Genomic DNA, 18,820 nt, shown 5'->3' on the forward strand with positions numbered 1-18,820 from the left:
ACATACAGGTTCTAGAGACTAGATTTTGGTATGTCACATGAGGGTTTTGTAGTTCACAATATAGTGGATGGAATTTACAGTGCTAAAAGTGGTTGATTTGTTATATTTTGTTCTCAAGATTTCAGTGTTCCCTGGAAATCCCATTAGTTGAGTAATGCAGTTCCATCCTTTTCTGTGCAAACAGCTAAATTTCAGTATCTGGTTGTTTGTTTTTGCACTGTATTGAGGTCACAGGGCCACCAGTGCCTTCCCGCTTTATGCAATGACAACAGTTTTCAACAGCACATTCTGCTGCGTTCCCACCTTCTGCCTGCAGTATTCATGTGAGTGCTGCCATGACGAAACACACATTATAATGCTTACAAGAACATGGCCCCAGGCTCTTTTAGCAGCATCAGTCACCTACCATCAAGTCAGAGCTGCTCCTAATGGGTGAAAATAGGAACCAGACTCATCTGCACAAAGACAAACCTACAGGAACAGAGTATGGCGGACATTAAGATTTAAATGGACATGTAGGATTTGGCTCAGTGTGTTCATGATCAAGCTTTCATGCTCAGCTCTATAGTCCTTTGTTAAGTCTGTCACATATGTTTCTAAATATGTGTGGGGGAGGGTGTGATGATTTTTAACGTGGTGTACTGATCTCCTCACTACATTAAGCCGGGTCATTCGTAATTGCCACTAAGGCTGCTGGCAGCAAATGAATGTGTAGAAAACAGGGACGGACAGACAGACAGACACAAACACACACATTCAGCAGTGTTTTGTCTGCATATGTGTTCAACTGATAGAATACTTAATGCTACTTACGTGTCAATTTTGAATTTCCATATTTTCCAGGTGTTCATCTGTAAATAGCATCCACTTTATCATCAAAAGTCTTGTTTTTTCCTGAAAGCTCAGGTGGATCTACTTAAGACAAATTATGATTTACATTTTTTTTTTAAAAACAGAAGGAAAAAAAAGACGCTCTGCAGTATTTAAAATTACACTTTTCCTGCTTGTTATGTTAAAAATGTATGTCAGTGTCCAGTTTCTTTTGTCTGTACATGTAAATGACAAAAAAAAGCTGCCCTGCACTGAATTCTTTAGGACAGTGTAAATTTTGAGGGATGATTGTTATGTTGGCTGATATTCTTTGCTTTTATGAATGCAATGTATTGAAGTTATGTTGCAACTTTCCAGAAACAGATTTTACAAACAACTAAACAGCAGAGCATGAAGACACTTCTCCGTTTAATCACCATCATTTGCTCATTTGTGATGCTACTTTGACCTGCAGAAGTCGTGCAGAAAAATTGTAATGGCATTTGAGCCCTTGTGCTGAACAAATGTCATAGGATTACACCATTTCTACCCTAATGTATGCATTTTTTACTATTAGTACACAGAGTTCATAGATGCCAACAGCAATACATCTGTGATGGGTCAATATCAGTTGACCTGTATTTCACTCTCTATTAATTAAGACAACTGGAGCAGCCAGTAATGTGTGAGCAGTGAAAGGAGGAGAAGACCTACAGCCTCCATCTTTAGTTGTCATGACAAGCACACTCAAGTTGTAATCATCAGTTTTATCTTTAACATAACATTGAAAAGAAGACTGATCTTTCCATTTTTCTCACGTCAGTCAGTTCTGTGGGTAGGATACGGCGCTGATTAAGTCAGATAGAGCATGTAGTTCATTTAAAATGACATTTGACAATCTGAAAGGACAGAAAGATATCAGATGTGGGTTGGCAATTAGATTAGCTGATATTCATGTCTTGCATCAACTAATGCTATGATTCAATGCAGACTTGTGACAAATTCAAGGAAAAATCTAAAACCCATAGTGAGTGCACCTGGCAGCTTTGCAGTGGTATAGGGAGCTTAGCTTGAGTTCAGCTGTCCCCTGAGAGGGAACAATTACTGCAAATCAATACAACCTTTTTCTGAATGATAGCCTTTATCTGAATATAAAAGGTTTCTACCCTGATTGCTGCATGGTTGCTTCCATGAAAAGAATTTGAGCATGGCGGGTCTCTGTGAAAAGGATGTGATTCATTTGCTATTGCTATGGCCTTCATAATCATCTGAGCTTAACTTAGGTGAAGACTTATGGGAGATTTTAGAACAAGAGTGCAAAAACAAAGAAAAAAACTCACAAAGCTTGCAGTTGTAGTAACGGAGTGATTTTTCTGCTCACAAAAAGACAAAACATTTAAATCCATCTACAATTGTTTTTTTAGGTTTCTTCAGCTGTTTTTTTCTTTGATGGGGAAACATAAAATGACAGGAGGTGAAGGGCTTTAATTTAAGCGGATGGCGGTTAAACAGTTGAAGGGAATAATAAGGCATGTGTGGGTGTATGGGTGTCGGTGCGCTGGAGGGGAGTATAATTGAATACACAGAAGGCCTCATTCTGTCCCGTCCATTGTCTTAATTGTCGTACTACTCTGTTTTGCAGACACTGTCCTATGATTGCTGAAGGAGAAGCAGAATAGAAACATAGTTTGTACATGTTCAGTGGCTTGCAGCACCACTTGCAGGTTCAAAACCATAAATGCAGCCTACTGGACAACATTAGCTTAAGTGGTCATTAAGACTTAGACCTTAAGCGTGTGGGAAAAAGAGGCACTACAGTTCTGCACACATCACATGGCTTTCTGTGAAGAAGAAAAAAGCAGCTAGGAAACAAGGAAAAACAGGAGTGTTTAACCATTTGTTAGACATGCCTGACTTGTTCCGGTCCTTAAAGGTGGTTGTCCATCAGTGTCCACAGAAACAAATGTGACTGGCTACTTAAAAGTCCCAAAGGTTTATGGTTATTAATTATAGCAGATCAGGTATTGCTAATCCAGGTGTAGGTAATTAATAGTTGTCAGGGGTGGAGGACGAGAAATTCAGCAGGTCCATAAATCTACTCCTTTAAAGGAAAGAGACAAACACAATATCCACACTTCAAAACTTAGTTCTATCCTTTATTAAAGTGTGTTTTGTTTTATAGGAAGCTTTTCTACAAACTTTTTATCCCTTGGTTATGTGTGGTAATAATTAACCAGTGTATTTTCAGGACTGATGCTGCAGAGGGGACTCTACACAGAAGGGAATTCATTGCAGGCTGTTATTCTCTTTTGTGTATCTTCATGCTAAGCCTGAGGATATGGGGGGATTCTTGTGCAAAAGAAGAAGAATCTCCCCTTTATTCACTATCACACAAGTTTTGGGAAAGCAAACGCATCTCAATGAAGATGAATTATTCCTCGCTGAGAATCTGTGCTTTGATTTCTCCCTAATCGAACTCAAGTTTGGCTGCACTGAAGTTCTGAGGCACAACAACACATGCATTTTTCATAAAAGACAGATCATGGAAAGCAGTTCGGACTGGAATAGCGGTGACATATTTTGTGCTGAATACACCATGCATATTTCATAGTGAAAAATGTTTTCTCCCCAGCAGCTCTGTCAATGCTCAGGCTCAGAGGATTCAGAAGAGATCGAGTGTTGCTCTCCCCACCACTTGGCAGTGTGGGAAAGTAGAGGTTCTACTGCTAACCATACATTTTTATACATAAATCATCAACATAAAATCATAGTCATCTTAAATCCCTGTTGTTTTATCAGAATTTCCACAAGCTATAAAGTCAGCAGACCACCACACCACTCTACAAAAGACAGAAAAGAGCAGCAACTGTTACGGCTGGGGCAGCAGTCGTGTGGTGTTGTGAGAAAAGGACCCAAAATGCAGATACTTGCTGGAGTGTGAGTGAGCGTTTACTTATAGTGATGGCAAAGTACAAAAACAGGAAATAAGGAACAGGGAGCAACTAAAACCTAGACTGGGAAAAACTAATGAACAAACCTGAAAACATGAGGACATGGGAAGATACACAGAGATGACACAGAGAATGGAGAGCAGAGAGACGCGAAGGTTTACCAAGGTTTACACAGATGAGCCGACAACAAATACAGACAGGCACACACTATAAATACACACAAGATAACAAAGGAATGACACACCAGAGGGGAACACAGCTGAACATAATTAGACACAATGAGACACAGACCTTCAAAGTAAAACAGGAAACTCACAGACTGTTTTACAACACAAACTCAGGGACACGAACAGAGCACAGGGGGGAGAACACAGGTAGGAGTAATAAAGCACTAAACAGAAGAACCAAACCCTAAGAACTAATACAAAATCAGAAGAAACTAGAAAGTAATAACAATAAACTCAGAACGCTGGGTCAGCGACCCGGGACAATGACAGCAACACAGGGAAAAGGTGAAAAGTGGAAAAAAGATGCCTGTCTGTGTGTGTGGGTGGGTGAGTGGTTCTAAGCGAGAAATTATTTTTCTGTTATTTTATCAGTGATAAAATCTCAATTTTAACATTTTTATTTACTAATAACAAATCATGTGTTGATTACAGTTCCTAGTCCACCATATTCAGTGTGAGTGTCATGCAAACCTAGAGATGAGATGAACTGATGTTCCAGCAAATGAAAAGGGGAGACTGGGACAACACAACAGGGTGATCAGGAAAGTGGAAACAGCTGGGATAACAGGAGTAACAAATCAGGCATAACAAGACAGAGGAAGTGAAACTGAACACAATGCACATGAGATGAGGGACTGTCAAAATAAGGCAGGAAACAAAGTGAGAAGCAGACCAAAACACACAACTTGATGTGGGAAGAGTAACAAACACATGACAGATAGACATGATCGGCCCAAAAGACGGAGGGAGAGAGCGAGGAAAAGACTAAGGGACGGGTTGGGGAGACTAGCAGGACACTAAAGACATAACACAGGCATGAAGACTGTGACAGATGGGACATGACAACAAGACCGACTTGGTAAGGTAGAAACTAACACAATGAAAGGACTGAGGGACAAGAGGGGAACACAAAAGGAACTAAACGATGTAAAATAAACATGAGTTGCCTGAAATAAAACAAGAAAACTAAACAAGGAAACATAACCCACTATTAACTATAAGCAAAACAAAAATAAACACACAAGTCCAGAACACAAAGCACTAAACACTGGGTCAAAGACCTAGAACCATGACAGTGGGCTGGCTGGAGATTACTTGTTATTCAGTTCTTTTTGTCATTTTTCTGTTGAATACATTTAAATCTATTGTGTTTTACACTGCTCACTGCATTTAATCATTAATTATTCATCACTAGCTCTCTTCCACAGCGTGTCTTTGTCCTGTACCTCACACCCAAGCGGTCATTGCAGATGGCTGCCTTTCCTTGAGCCTGGTTCTGCCAGAGGTCTCTTTATTTTAAAAGGGAGTTTTCCATCTCACTTTGACAAAAGGTCTCTTCTTATCAGCATCTCTGGAGAGGCACCTACCCACACCTTTTTCAGGTGAGTTGGACAAATGTGCAGCATTTCAAACCCCGTGTTCACTTTTTTCTGCCAGCAGAGGCACCCATACGGGGAAGATGGAGCGCAAATAACTTTCTTTGTGCAATTACTGTGTGATTATACGATCAAGTGAGCTCAGACTGCTCTTAAAGCCAACCCAGAAATTGCTTACTCTGAGTTTCTCTCTAAGTTTAGGAATGTGTTTGACAAAGACTCCAGCAAGACAGCAGCCGCACATCGTTTGCTAAACCTTAAAAAAGGAAGACGAAGTATGGCTGACTACTCTATTGATTTCTGGATTCTGACCGAGAAAACTGACTGCAGTCAGCTAAGCGACTGAATGCCCGGTAAGCCAGATGTGCCCTGTTTTTCACCTGTTTCTGTTTTTCGATTACCTACAGGCCGGGATCTCACAAAGTCAAGCCAGACGCCTTGTCACACCAGTTTTTCGTCACCGACAACAAACAGAACCCAGCACCAGTACTTCCTGTCTCTTGCTTAATCTGAGCCGTCACCTGGGAAATAGAATCGGGAAGCCCAGCAAACCAACTCGAACCCTGGAAATGGTCCATCGGGGCGGCTTTTCAGTCCTGTCTCCATCCGGTCTCAGGTACCTCACTGTGCTCACACAGCCCACCTCACCTGTCACCCTGGAGTACACCGCACTACTACCTTCTTGCAGCGCCACTTCTTTTGGTCTATCCCGGGATGCCCACTAATATATGACTGCCTGTTCAACCTTGTTCAAGCCCAGAACAAGCCATCAAATCAGCCACTTGCGGGATTATTGCAACCTCTGTCAACACCTCCCCGGCTCTGGTCACACATTGCCCTGGATTTTGTCACCGGCCTACTCCTCTCAGCAGGTAACAACACAATTCTTACTATTGTTGATCATTTCTCCAAAGCAGCACATTTTGTGGCCCTATGCAAGCTTTCTACTGCCTTAGAGACTGCGCAGCTACTCACCACCCATGGTTTTTTTGCCTTCATGGAAGGACATTGTTTTGGGCCGGGAACCGCAGTTTACTTCTCAGGTCTGGAAGGAGTTCTGCTCCTTAGTCCAAGGTCAGTCTCTCTTCTAGGTTTCATCCATAGAGTAGCAGGCAGACGGAGCTGGAGGCCACTCTGCCCTGCGTCGCCTCATCCAATCAGGTCATCTGGAGTGAGCAGCTGCCTTGGATTGAGTATGCTTATAACACCGCTCTAACCACATTTGAGGCCTTTTGGGTTTTCAACCACTGCTTTTTCCCAGAATCAAAGGTGAGCATTCTGTTCCGCCTCTTCAGTCTCATCTGCGCAGGTATGGTGGGCCACTCGGGCAGCGCTGCTGCGCACCAAGGAGCGCAACAAGCGCATTGCAGACCAGCACCGAGCTCCCGCACCGGAATACTCCGTCGGCCAGGTTTGGCTCTCCACACGTTTCTTCCCGGTACATTCAGAATCCAAGAAGCTCACCTCAAACTATGTTGGATCTTTTGAAGTCTCAGTTCTGGTAAATCCTGTCTCTGTAAGACTCAAACTCCCACGCAACATGAGGAATACACAATGTTTTGCACGTCTCACAAGTAAAGTCTATTCTCTCCAGTCCGTTGTGCCCTCATTCCAGGATCCCTCCACCCACCCAGGTCGTGGATAGGCTTCCAACCTGCTCCTTTACTTGCATCATGGACTTTAGGCGGGGTTAGGGAGTTCCAGCATTTGTTGGAGGGCTACGTCCCTGAAGAGCGCTCCTGGATCCCACGGGCTGCTGTCCTAGATAAGACAATGTTGTGGGACTCTCATCGCCAGTATCCTGACAAGCCTGGTGAGTAACCGGAAGACCACTGCATCTCTTCGACTGGCTCAGCGTCAGCCCATATGTTGTTATTGTTTTTCTCCGCTCTCTCTATCTCACTCTCCTATCTCCTGCCTGGCTGGAACTCGTCACAGGTTCCTGCCTTTGGCCCACACACCTGGAGTGATTAACCACCTGCCGCTCAATAACCTGGTTTTCTGGCCACTGTTTATTAAGGCAGTGGCTCAGTACTTCTCCCCGTTGGATCATTGAGTAACCTGAGTCAGTGCAGCCCCAGCAAATCCTAGGCTCTGTACGAATCACTTGCTTGTTTCTGACTGTGTGTTTCCCTGTACATAGGTACCCTGGACCTGCTCCTGTTTACCTTCCCTTGATTCCTGAGTTTGGCAGGGTGGTGTGGAGTGAGAGTGTGTTTTCGCAGAAGATGACTGTGGAGTATACATTGGAGAGGAGCATGGTGTGTGTGATAGTGACTTTGTGTATGGACCTTCCCCCTCCTTCCCGTGGAACCCCGACCTATTTTCTTGAAATTCAACCCCGACCCCCGCACTTTGTATATATTTCACCTGGTGATTGTAAATAAACTTTTGATTTTCATTCTAAGAACTCTGAGTCTGCACTTGAGTCTGTTCGGTCCCATGACAGTTTCTTTGTTTTTATGACAAGTGGTCTAAATATGGTCTAAATATGTTAAACTCATGGACCCATCATCAACTTTTATGTAGCAGTTACGTTTTGGTTTTTATTTTACTGTGTGTATTTTTTTATTTTTTTTTTTATTTTTATGCAGTGTGATTCAAAAAACCAAATTTGAGTGTTTTCACAAAAATGGTAGCCACATTTTAACTTTTTTGCAAAGTGTAGCCAAACACAAAAAATTGCATTTAGGTGAAATGTGGTGGATTACTTATATAATGGCAAATTCTCAGCTGCCAACAGAGCACCACAATCGCTCACCATCACCTCTCAGCTATCATCTGCTGCAGTTTGTCACAACCCATAGCATCCCACTGACTCACCAGCTGACAGCTCTGGGACCCCACTGAAGGGAATCAGATGGATTGTGAGCACAGCTATGTGTGCCAAATTGAATGGTGCACACTCGTTTGTGAAATATACATTTTCATATAAAAGCTGACAAAGAAATTTTATCTCAAACCAGGGACTCGCTGAGGTATCATCACTGGAGAAAATTAATTGTTACCCGCTCTGTGGCAGCGTGTGACAGTTTTTGAATAGGGTAGATAATGGCTTTATCATCGCACCATGAAAAACAGCCATATTAAAATAAGTGACAAGCAGTGCAACACGAAGGGCACGAGAGCTGCGGATATTGGATGGGCCGGCAGAGAAAAATCAATGGAATCATGTGGAAAAACTGCGCAAACATCATCTGACAAGACACCAATTGTCAGAAGTAAAAACAAATTTCAGAAGTAAAAATGATAAGATTTCATAGCTGTTAGAGGAAAAAAAGATTCCCCAAAATTTAGCTCACACTTGGTAGTTGCCTGGTGGAGAAAGGATTGCTTGGAGTATTAAATTTCTGTGCCACACCACTCTAATGCATCTCATTATAGCTAAACCAAATAATCAGCAATCAGCTGCCTCTGAAAATGAAACTTCACCAGGCTGAATTTACTACAACCTAAAACCTGGCTCTTTATCAAAAAACTTTAAACATGCACAACAATAAATGCACATTTTTAACATAGTGATCACTTGGTTCAACTAATAACTGGAAAACATATCATTAATCATATTTTTAAATATATTTATTTTGAAAAGAATAAGACAAGTAATTGTTTATGGTATATTTAATAAGTCATTATGATATTGCTTTAAATTAAAATCTAGAATGTTTTCAGATGTGAACAAAAGATATTTTGAGGGATTTGCATGCCAAATGGAAATTGTACCTCAAAAATGGAATTCATTTACTAAATAACCTTACATGTACCCTTAAGATGACTTTAATTCTTTAATTAACAAGCAAAATCAGGGCTTCACACCATGAATTAATGCATTTAAATGTTTTAAGGTATTTTAAATGCACAATAAATGTTATCTAAAAAGAACAAAAGTAGAAACTCCATCACTAAGGCGAATAAACCAGCTGTTCTCCACTGAACCAGCCAAGGTGTAGTCTCAGTGGCAGGGGAACAATATGGGAACAGCACCACCAAGGCTGGATACGGAACAATACTGGAAGAGCATATGGGAGAAGGATGCAACCCATAACAGCAATGCTCAGTGGCTAGTGGATCTGAGGACAGACCACAGCAACCTCCCCGAACAGGGTCCAGTAACCATCACAGTGGCAGACATCCAAGAAAGGGTCTCCAATATGAAGAGTTGGACAGCACCAGGCCCTGACATGGTTCACGCCTACTGGCTGAAGAAGCTGACTGCACTCCACAAGCATCTGGCAGCACAAATGAACCAGCTGCTAGTTGACGAGAGACACCCGGAATGGCTAACCGAAAATGTCTTTAAGCAAACAGCATTATTAAAGTTCTTCATGAATAGGCCAAGTGTCCTCTTTTTTGGAAATCAAAATATGGTCACCATACTGGTGAGTGTCAGCACCACAGTCCAGGATGAGACAACAAACATCCACGAATACATCATGAAGATGGCCCCAACTGACAGCGTGCTCAGTGAATGCCTCAGGCAGCAGAAACCCAAGAAAGAGGGGGAAGGCGAGGAACCATCATGGAAGGACAGGCCCCTGCACGGTATGTACCACCGGCAGATAGAGAAGGTGGCTGATATCCAGAAATCCTACCAGTGGCTGGACAAAGCTGGACTGAAAGACAGCACAGAAGCACTAATCATGGCAGCACAAGAACAAGCTCTGAGTACAAGATCCATAGAGGCTGGGGTCTATCACACCAGGCAAGACCCCAGGTGCAGGCTGTGTAAAGATGCCCCAGAGACAATCCAGCACATAACAGCAGGGTGCAAGATGCTAGCAGGCAAGGCATACATGGAACGCCATAACCAAGTGGCCGGCATAGTGTACAGGAACATCTGTGCCGAGTATAACCTGGAAGTCCCGAGGTCAAAATGGGAGATGCCCCCAAGGGTGGTGGAGAATGACCGAGCTAAGATCCTGTGGGACTTCCAGATACAGACGGACAAAATGGTGGTGGCTAACCAACCGGACATAGTGGGGGTAGACAAATAGAAGAAGACGGCCATAGTGATCGATGTAGCGGTTCCGAATGACAGCAATATCAGGAAGAAGGAACACGAGAAGCTGGAGAAATACCAAGGGCTCAGAGAAGAGCTCGAGAGGATGTGGAGGGAGAAGGTAACAGTGGTCCCCGTGGTAATCGGAGCACTAGGTGCAGTGACTCCCAAGCTCGTCTCCCTCCTATCTATATATATATATATATATATATATATATATATATATATGCTTTGTTTGGCATTGAAGCATATATGTCTCATATTTTGAATTTCCAAAAATAGGTACTTAATGTAAATAAAGTATTATTTACATTTAAGCAATTCACACAAAAACCCAGATTTTAAAAAAATAATTTCAAATGTCAAATTTAAATGTAGAATAATTGAATGTCATTTTTATTTTATTTTTTGTTTATATTTTGCTGGTAAAATAGGTGCAGCATTTATTAAAACATCTGCAAATATACATGGAAATAAACTTTTTCACAGTGCGTATAATCACTGTATATGCACTCAAATCTTAAAACTAAAATAAAAATAATTTTTGAAAAGATAATTTTAATAAAAACACATCATCCATTTTCAATTGGAAAACTGGATCCAAAATATAAATTACTTTTATCATCATAATTATAAAATGATAAAAGGGAGAATATACTTTACTGAACTGATATGTTATTTTTGCATCAGCAATATTTCTTTCTTTTTGCAAATCAGTGCATTTGACGGATATTAAAGTAAACAAAGACAATGATTTGAAGACTAACAATGAAGGTTGTGACGAACAGCATTTCAGACCATTAACTGTCTGCTCAGCATAATTTAAAATAAGATATAATTTTACCGATTTCTCATTTGTCATTTGTGTGACATAATTTGAAGAAAATGCTTTACGGGATAAGGAGGCAGGAGCACTCAGACAAGACCCAAGATGAGAACATTTAATGTGGCCAAATGAGCATGAAGAAATATAAAGCGATGCTAATGATCAGGGCTCATTATTCTAGTTATAGACTGAACTGAGATAGAGTGGTTCATATAAGGCAGCTCAGTGTGAGTTTTCAATCAAAGAATCACAGTAACATATTCTTAATATGTCATCTTAGCGTTTTTGATGTCAGTCATATCAATCCATGTAGACAGCCGACCTGAAAATACACGAGCGTCTCTGCCTCATTCCTATTCCCCTGGAGTTTGTCTCTCCTGAGCCAAAAGATTCCACTCAGGCGTTGAGAATCAGCCCATGAAAACATAATGAGCAAATACAGCAGCAAAGAAAAGCCTGGTAGACTGAGGACTGGGGGATTTTGTGCTGCACAGTCCTACCACGCACTTCAAAGTAAAGCACCCTATCCCTGGAGAGGTCTCCCGCTGCTCTCACCCCTAAACACTGCAGCAGCATCCTCCCCCTCCTACCTTCTTCTTCTTTTTCTTCCTCCTCCTCCTTTCAGTTTCTAATCTTCCAATTAAAGGTCTCTGGCCTGCTACCTGACAATCCCCATTATGTAGTGCATCTTTTCAGTGAATTTCTGGCTTGAATAAAAGCAAATCTCTCTCATATATTTCTAAATGATCCCATTTCACATTGAAATGACCTATGCAGTTACACAGGACATTGTTTGGTTGAGCAGACATACAATAGCCTAGATTTTTTATGCACAAAAGAGCAGCAAATGAGGTTAACTAAAGCATAACTTTTTTTTTCATCAAATGACATCAAGAGGAGAAATGATTGCTCTAACTGCCAATAAAACCCTGGGGTGATGTTGCAGCTCCAGTGAACTAGACAAAGGGGCCCATCGTTGCCAGAAACCATTACCTGCTGAAGATGCTCTGCTCCTGTGGCCTCTACTGTGGCAATGAAATCAGTAAAATGGATGGTAATTCGATTGGCCCCTTTGTCCTTACAGAGAACTGCTCAGACCTTTCAGGCTTGGAACTTGAGCACAGACCTTCAGATTTGACAGGGAATTTTAATTGGCAGTCGAATCGGTGCAATTACAGTGCAGGCTGTTAATCATATGTGCCCTCACGGGTCAGCTCAGAGTGCACAACGTGCTGACAACTAACATGACAGGCATACACATCACTGTCAATGGCAAATTAGTGTTTAGATATAAGTATCAACACAGCATTGGGAAAACAATCCATTACAAACAAACTTTGGATTTTTAAAGTGCATAAGCATTCCTGCAAAATCCTGCTGACTTAAGTAGCACAGGGTAAGAATGTTTCAGTGGGTCATGTATTTTCCAATTTATGAAATCTGGTACAAATAATCAAGCTGGCAACAGGGCTGTGAGCATCTGCGATCGATCAAAAGGGTATGGATACCCAAATGGTAAAAAAAACTGCTGGAAAGAGAAAACAAAAAACAAAATGTTCTTGAAAAAAACTGTTTAATAACCTTAGCAATCACTTTAATTTTGTGTTTAAATTACTAACTTCCTGTGTTTCCTGTACATCCAGATAGGTTTGCAGTGAATGGTCTGAAAAAGAGCAAATATCCAATGAGTAGCAGTTCTCATGAATCCAGCAGAGTAGCTCCAGACCATCATACTACCACCACCGTGTCTGACTGTTGGTGTAATGTTCTTTTTATGAAATGTTGTTAGTTTTATGGCAGATGTAAGAGGATACTACAAACCCTTTTTCTTATTTGCGGCTGTATTCTTTGCCCTATATTGTGTCTTAATATTTGTCGCCAATAAAGAAAACCAAATTAAATAAACAGCCACCACTCTATCTTTCTGTAGATCACCCCTTGATTCAGTTGGGTAGAGATGTCAACACTGTTCATTCCACATCTGAACAAAACTGCAGGAGGAAAAACATGAACACCATTGGCTGATTTAAGTGAGTCATGTATTTGACATTACTTCAATGTGTGAATTTCCAGGCAGTAAACACAAAAAGCCAGGCATTAACTAAGTGAAAGTAAGTGGAAGAAAGGGGAGTTTCCCTGCCCCAAAACATCTTCAGAGGACTTTCATATGCAGTGTCTGTGCACGTCATGAATTATCCATGATTGCAAAATAGATCTCCTGCTTGCAGAAGCTGCACTACATGGAATATTGGTATGTAAAATAATGCGAATTATCTGCACAAATATGTATGCAAGCATAGTCTGTCTGGGTTCAATCAGCATTTCCAAGCTAAGGAGTACATTTCCTATGACACTCAAATGTCAGAGAACTTTGATTAAATAACCAGAGTTTGCATCTTGTTATAGAAACATAATTGCTTTCAAAAATGTAATTGCATTCTTACTGTAGAACATGCAGCAGTGTATTCCCTGAACCCCAATATTCATCTACACACCTAGACACAACACCAGCAAAATAATGTGGGCCCATAAATCCTCCAGAAACCAAAGCAAACAGAAGAAAGCACACTCAGGTCTGGCAGGGCAGGCTGCCGTTGCTGGGGAAACAAGAGACAGCGATGGCCGACAACTCAGGGATAGGATGAAGCAAGGGGATGTGTTTCTGTGCCTGTCCATCTGTGTGGGGGGCAGAGCAAAAGGGTGTTGCTAATGATGGGGTGAAAAGGGGGACAGTGTGAAGAAGTCTACTGTGGACTGATGTGTTGTTGCATGATGGCTAAAAGCTTAGGACTGAAGACTGCTGAATGGAAGGCTGATATATTTGGAGCACCTCACTTCTATCACAAAAGAGTTAGATGTCCAAAGCTGAGTGCCGATCAGGCAAGATCAAATATTGTACTTGAAAAAGTTGATGTTTTCCTCCCCTCATGCCCAACCAGTCATGACAGATGGCTCCTCCCTGAGCCTGGGTCTGCTGAAGGTTTCTTCCTGTTAAAAAGGAGTTTTTCCCTCCCCCAGTTGCCACTCGCTTGTTCATGAACGATTTTCTGTTCGTTTAGTTTTTCTCTCTATTATTGTAGGGTCTTTGCTTTATAATATAAAATGCCTTAAGGTGAGTGTTGTTGTGATTTTGGCACTATATGAATTAAACTAAACTGAACTGAATTGAGTGATGATGGATCTACAGCTTTGATTTGGCACAGATTTTCACACCAAATGCCATTTCTGACGCAACCCTCCCAAGGTCTTGTGTTTCCTCTCAGTTTTAAACTGGAGATCTTTTGTGTGTAAGGCAGATGTCTTAAAATTACACTGTAGAGACACTAAAAAGGTAATAAGAAAAAAAATGTAATATATGTCTTCATATTTATTACAAAATACAAGTGCCAAACCACAGTCAACCACAGGCATGTATTGTAAGTATGCAAAAATAATCAAGAGAATACATTTTTAGATCTACATAAAAGTCAATCATCAATTGCTTTTCAAGAAATAAGGCCATACCCTCTGTGGTTATAGCTTCAAGGATGTGGAGAGCTGCCACATTTGTTTATGGTATCATAAATGCTTAAGTGTATCCTATAAAATTGAATGGCTGCTCAGCTTTTTAAGTTGTGTTCCTTGAGTTGTTCTATAAAAAATAAATAAATGAATAAAAACATATACTTACATCTACCTTTAGTAGAACAATCTATATTTATTACGTGTTTTAGGTTTGGTATTGATCTTGTATCCCCCAGTCCATGAAACAAGAATTGTATTTGACTGCAACGAAGGTGTTTAAAATTTCAATACATAGAAAAATAATTACCTAGTTAATGTATGATGTAAATAAAAGTTGTTTTTGTTTATTTGTTTGTTTGTTTTGTTTGACAGTGCAGCAACGATTGAGTGATAATTAAGCTTGGGTTTTTTCCTACCAGAAAGATTTCACCCCAAAATCTGCATTCTTTGTAACGACCAGCAGGAGGCAACTGTCCTGATTGCACAAAGAAATCAAATTATCAAAAATTACAAGAGAAAAAAACCCCTATTTCTCACTTTATCTATAACATCAGTAAAGGCTCTCCTGATACATTTGCAGTCACACTGCACTGAATACAACATTTTCATTTTGTAAATTATCGAGAGTCAAAAAGACTCTAATTATGCAGTGGCGTCATGAATGAGCAGAAGCTTTTCATTGTCACCTTCTTTGTATTTTAAAATCATCTGAGAGAGGGTTAATCTGACAGTCAAACTGACAGTGAAATGTATAGTTTATAATCTTTTTTCACTCTAATAATGACCATACTTTTACAAACTGAACTTAATTTTTATTTAATGTGATGTGAAACTAGCCTCTTAACAAGAATCCAGGTTTAATGATTGTCTGGTGGCTTCACTTTTCAATGTGAAGTATCTTGCATAGTATCTGTGGAAAGGCACTTTAACATTTAGTTTAAATTAGTCCTGAGGTTCACTGGTTCTCTAATCATAAACAGACACATTGCTCTACTACGTCACTGTCTTACATTCAGAAATACAAGAGGAACAAATACGTATTTAACCACTGCTGAAAATAATTCCCAGTACTGTGTTTTAAAAACTATAGTGCCCAGCTGAATTAACACTTTGTTTAATTGTTCCCCCCCCCCCCCCCCCCCCCCCCCCCCCACAGCATATTAAAGTGTGCACAGAGAGTTCTTCTGAAAATATTTATTAATGCAAATTGCAATTACAGGCAAAAACTCATCAGTGGCTTGCCAGGACCCCCTTTTACCTTCAGAACTCCCTTAATTCCTCAGCAATTTTCGTCCATGATACAATAGCATCACACAGTTACTGCAGATGTATCAGCTGCTCCAGTTCACCACATCACAAAGATGCCGTATTGAACTGAACTCTGGTGACTTTGGCGCCCATTTGAGCACTCATTGTCATGTTCAAGAAACCAATTTTAGATTATCAAAGTTTGGGACATGGTGCATTATTGTACTGGAAGCAGACATCAGACAATACTCGGGTAGGCTGTTGCACTTAAACGATGCTTAGTTGGCAATAAGGGGCTCAAACATTGGCAAGAAAACATGCCCCACACCATTACACCATCAACAGCAGCCTGAACCTCTGATACAAGTCAGGATGGCTCCATGTTTTTATTCCGACCCTACTATCCAATTTTTTTTCCAGTCTTCTATTTCCTAGTTTTGGTAAACCCTTCTGAATTGTAGACTCAGTTTTCTGTTCTTATCTGATAGGAGTGGCACCACGGTGCAATCCTCTGCTGCTGTAAATCATCTGCTTCAAAGTTCGACCTGTGAGTTCAGACTTGTCAGTACTGCATACTTTCTTTCCACTGTGACAGCCATTCTGAGAGAATGATGCCTTAAAGCCTTAAAATCACCTTCCGTCACCATTTTGATGCTCGGTTTGAACCTCAGGATGTTATCTTGATCACATGCCTAAATGAATCTAGATGCTGCTGACTACATACATACAATTCTGTTCTTAAAATAAATAGTACATTTAAAAAGGCTCGTCTTTTAAGGCGTTTTTGCTCTCATGTAATTTACTTTTAATTTTTAAAAAGCACTAAGAACCTTTTTGCCGAAATATACAAATATACTTCTGTTCTCTTCCAGTTTCATTTTGCATGTACAATGACAATAAAGAGCTATTCTATTCTATTCTATTATATCACTTCAATTATTAATGATTTATAATGCAAGGTAGCATTTTCTGGGTGCGCTTGTACTGCCCTTTAAAAAATGAATCCCTACACCAAAGGTTATCAGAGTAGTATTATTGTATGATAAATAATTTGAGGTATATAACAATATACAATATTCTAGTGATGCCAATACAGTTTGGTAGAAAAAATCTCAACTTTCCTTATCTAAAATCTTCCAGCTCCCTAAACTGGCATCATTGTATGTGATAATTACCCGAGACTCATCTTTTTTAAGACAGCAGCTCCCTCTACTGGTCTCAAGTAGTAATAAAGTCTCAAGGCTTTATTAAAACCAATTCGTTTCGACTCAATCAATTCGACTCAGTTCTCACAGCAGAAAAGTCATTCTCGCCACTCATAATCCAATTTTCAAAACAGTAACCTGTGCAAAAGATGCTCCAATGATCAAAATCTTTTTTACTTTTGTTGAAACATGAATGGTCAATCAAGCACATCAACTCTGGTAAATGAATAAAAACCATTCACTGACCTTTAAAGACTGAGTCAATAAAATGTTTGTTTGGTTTTTGGTTTTTTTTGTCAAAACCATACTGACTTTGGAAAGAGTTCTGCAGAAATGAAGGCCGATGTAGAGTGCTTTGTTTTCAGCAAAAAAGAAATGGAAAGGATTTATTTGAAACTTTACAAAACTGATGAAATGGAGAAAAGCAAAATACGAAAACAGACAAAGAGAGTATGTACAATCTGAGAACATAGCAGCAGATGTTGAGAACTGAGTTAAACCTCAGTTTAACTAAGCATCAGAATAAGGAAGAACGATAATTATTTATGGCGTGGATTTTGATGTCAGCTTGTGTGAATATTTCAGACACTGTAGATGTACTTTCCCACACAATCCCCTGCAGGGTTTACAGGGAATGGGCTGATATGAGAAAACATCCAGTGAGCGACAGTTGTCTGGGTGAAAACACTTTGTTGATATCAGAGGAGAATGGCCAGATTACTTCGAGCTCTTGGGAAGGAAACAGTAACTCAAAAAAACCCCACTCACTCAGAAGAGCATCTCTGGGAGCCACACCTGTCAGTTAAGAACAGGAAACTGAGGCATTCTTAGTACATACTAGAAAGGGAAATTTAGATGAGCAACTGTGACACAAGACTGAAAGTATGTATTTTCATTTGTTGTAAGTAAAATAGTTCTTGTAATTTTGCAGTAACTTGATTGAAAACACTAATGCAATGCTGGACAGTATTCAAGAAAGTGACAGACCTAGAGTTGTAAACAACAAAAGTACAAACTGCTTTGATGAGCTGTCAGACTCAAATGAGAAGTGCATCAACGCAGTAATAAATATCTTTAGTATTGAAGTATGTGTAGAAACAATGACAACACTGCTTTGACTTTTCTGCTGTGAGAACTGAGCCAAAGCGATTGAGAAAAACTGTACAGAAAGTGAGAGAAAGTACCACAAGCTTAATTAAAACACAAATTCAGTCATTTAAAAACATGATGGGGGAATTTAGATATAACTGATAACAGAACCCACAAGTAAGTCATTGGTGAATTTTTGCAAATACTAAGAAAACATGTTTATGTGGGGTTTTTTGTTACCTCCTTTAGCAGAGGATAAATTAATTCATTTAATTAATTTAAATGTTGTATTTTACTGTTATCCTTTTATATCCTATATAGATTTTAACTAACATGTGATGATCTGATGACATCTCTAATCGGAGTAGGTGTCACATAGAGATCATTTTGTGTGGAAAATAAGTCAAAAGATGCATGAAATCCCCCATTTTTCTGTGAGCACACACAGAGCCTGATGCAGAAAGCCCTGATTAACAAAGAAAGTTGATATCAATCATCATGCGGCCCATTATTCCCAGCTGGTGTTTTGTGATTTGTCATGCCAGCTTATGCAAGGGAAAAAAACAACAACAAAAATCATGGCTG

General features: G+C 40.1%; 1 protein-coding gene across 2 annotated transcripts; it reads left to right on the forward strand.

The window, feature by feature from the left end:
* The first annotated feature begins 4,280 nt into the window (after nt 1-4,280).
* LOC147326328 (uncharacterized) lies at nt 4,281-8,215 on the forward strand. 2 transcript variants are annotated; one of them, XM_086302602.1, is made up of 7 exons: nt 4,281-5,370; nt 5,772-5,980; nt 6,120-6,557; nt 6,660-6,865; nt 6,980-7,177; nt 7,303-7,429; nt 7,508-8,215. In XM_086302602.1, exons 3-5 carry the CDS (start codon nt 6,362-6,364, stop codon nt 7,007-7,009), a joined length of 432 nt encoding a protein of 143 aa, XP_086158728.1. In that variant the 5' UTR covers nt 4,281-5,370; nt 5,772-5,980; nt 6,120-6,361; the 3' UTR covers nt 7,010-7,177; nt 7,303-7,429; nt 7,508-8,215. The 2 variants fall into 2 exon arrangements, 1 of the variants encoding a protein (XP_086158728.1); XR_015130602.1 differs by having other exon boundaries at nt 6,120-6,865; nt 6,959-7,177.
* The last annotated feature ends 10,605 nt before the right edge of the window (nt 8,216-18,820 follow it).

The sequence above is a fragment of the Aulonocara sp. 'chitande type north' Nkhata Bay genome, linkage group LG7, assembly GCF_057382095.1.
Source record: "Aulonocara sp. 'chitande type north' Nkhata Bay isolate Kocher_YH1m ecotype deep benthic linkage group LG7, A_spYH_male_GT1.1, whole genome shotgun sequence".
In the NCBI taxonomy this organism is placed as follows: domain Eukaryota; kingdom Metazoa; phylum Chordata; class Actinopteri; order Cichliformes; family Cichlidae; genus Aulonocara; species Aulonocara sp. 'chitande type north' Nkhata Bay.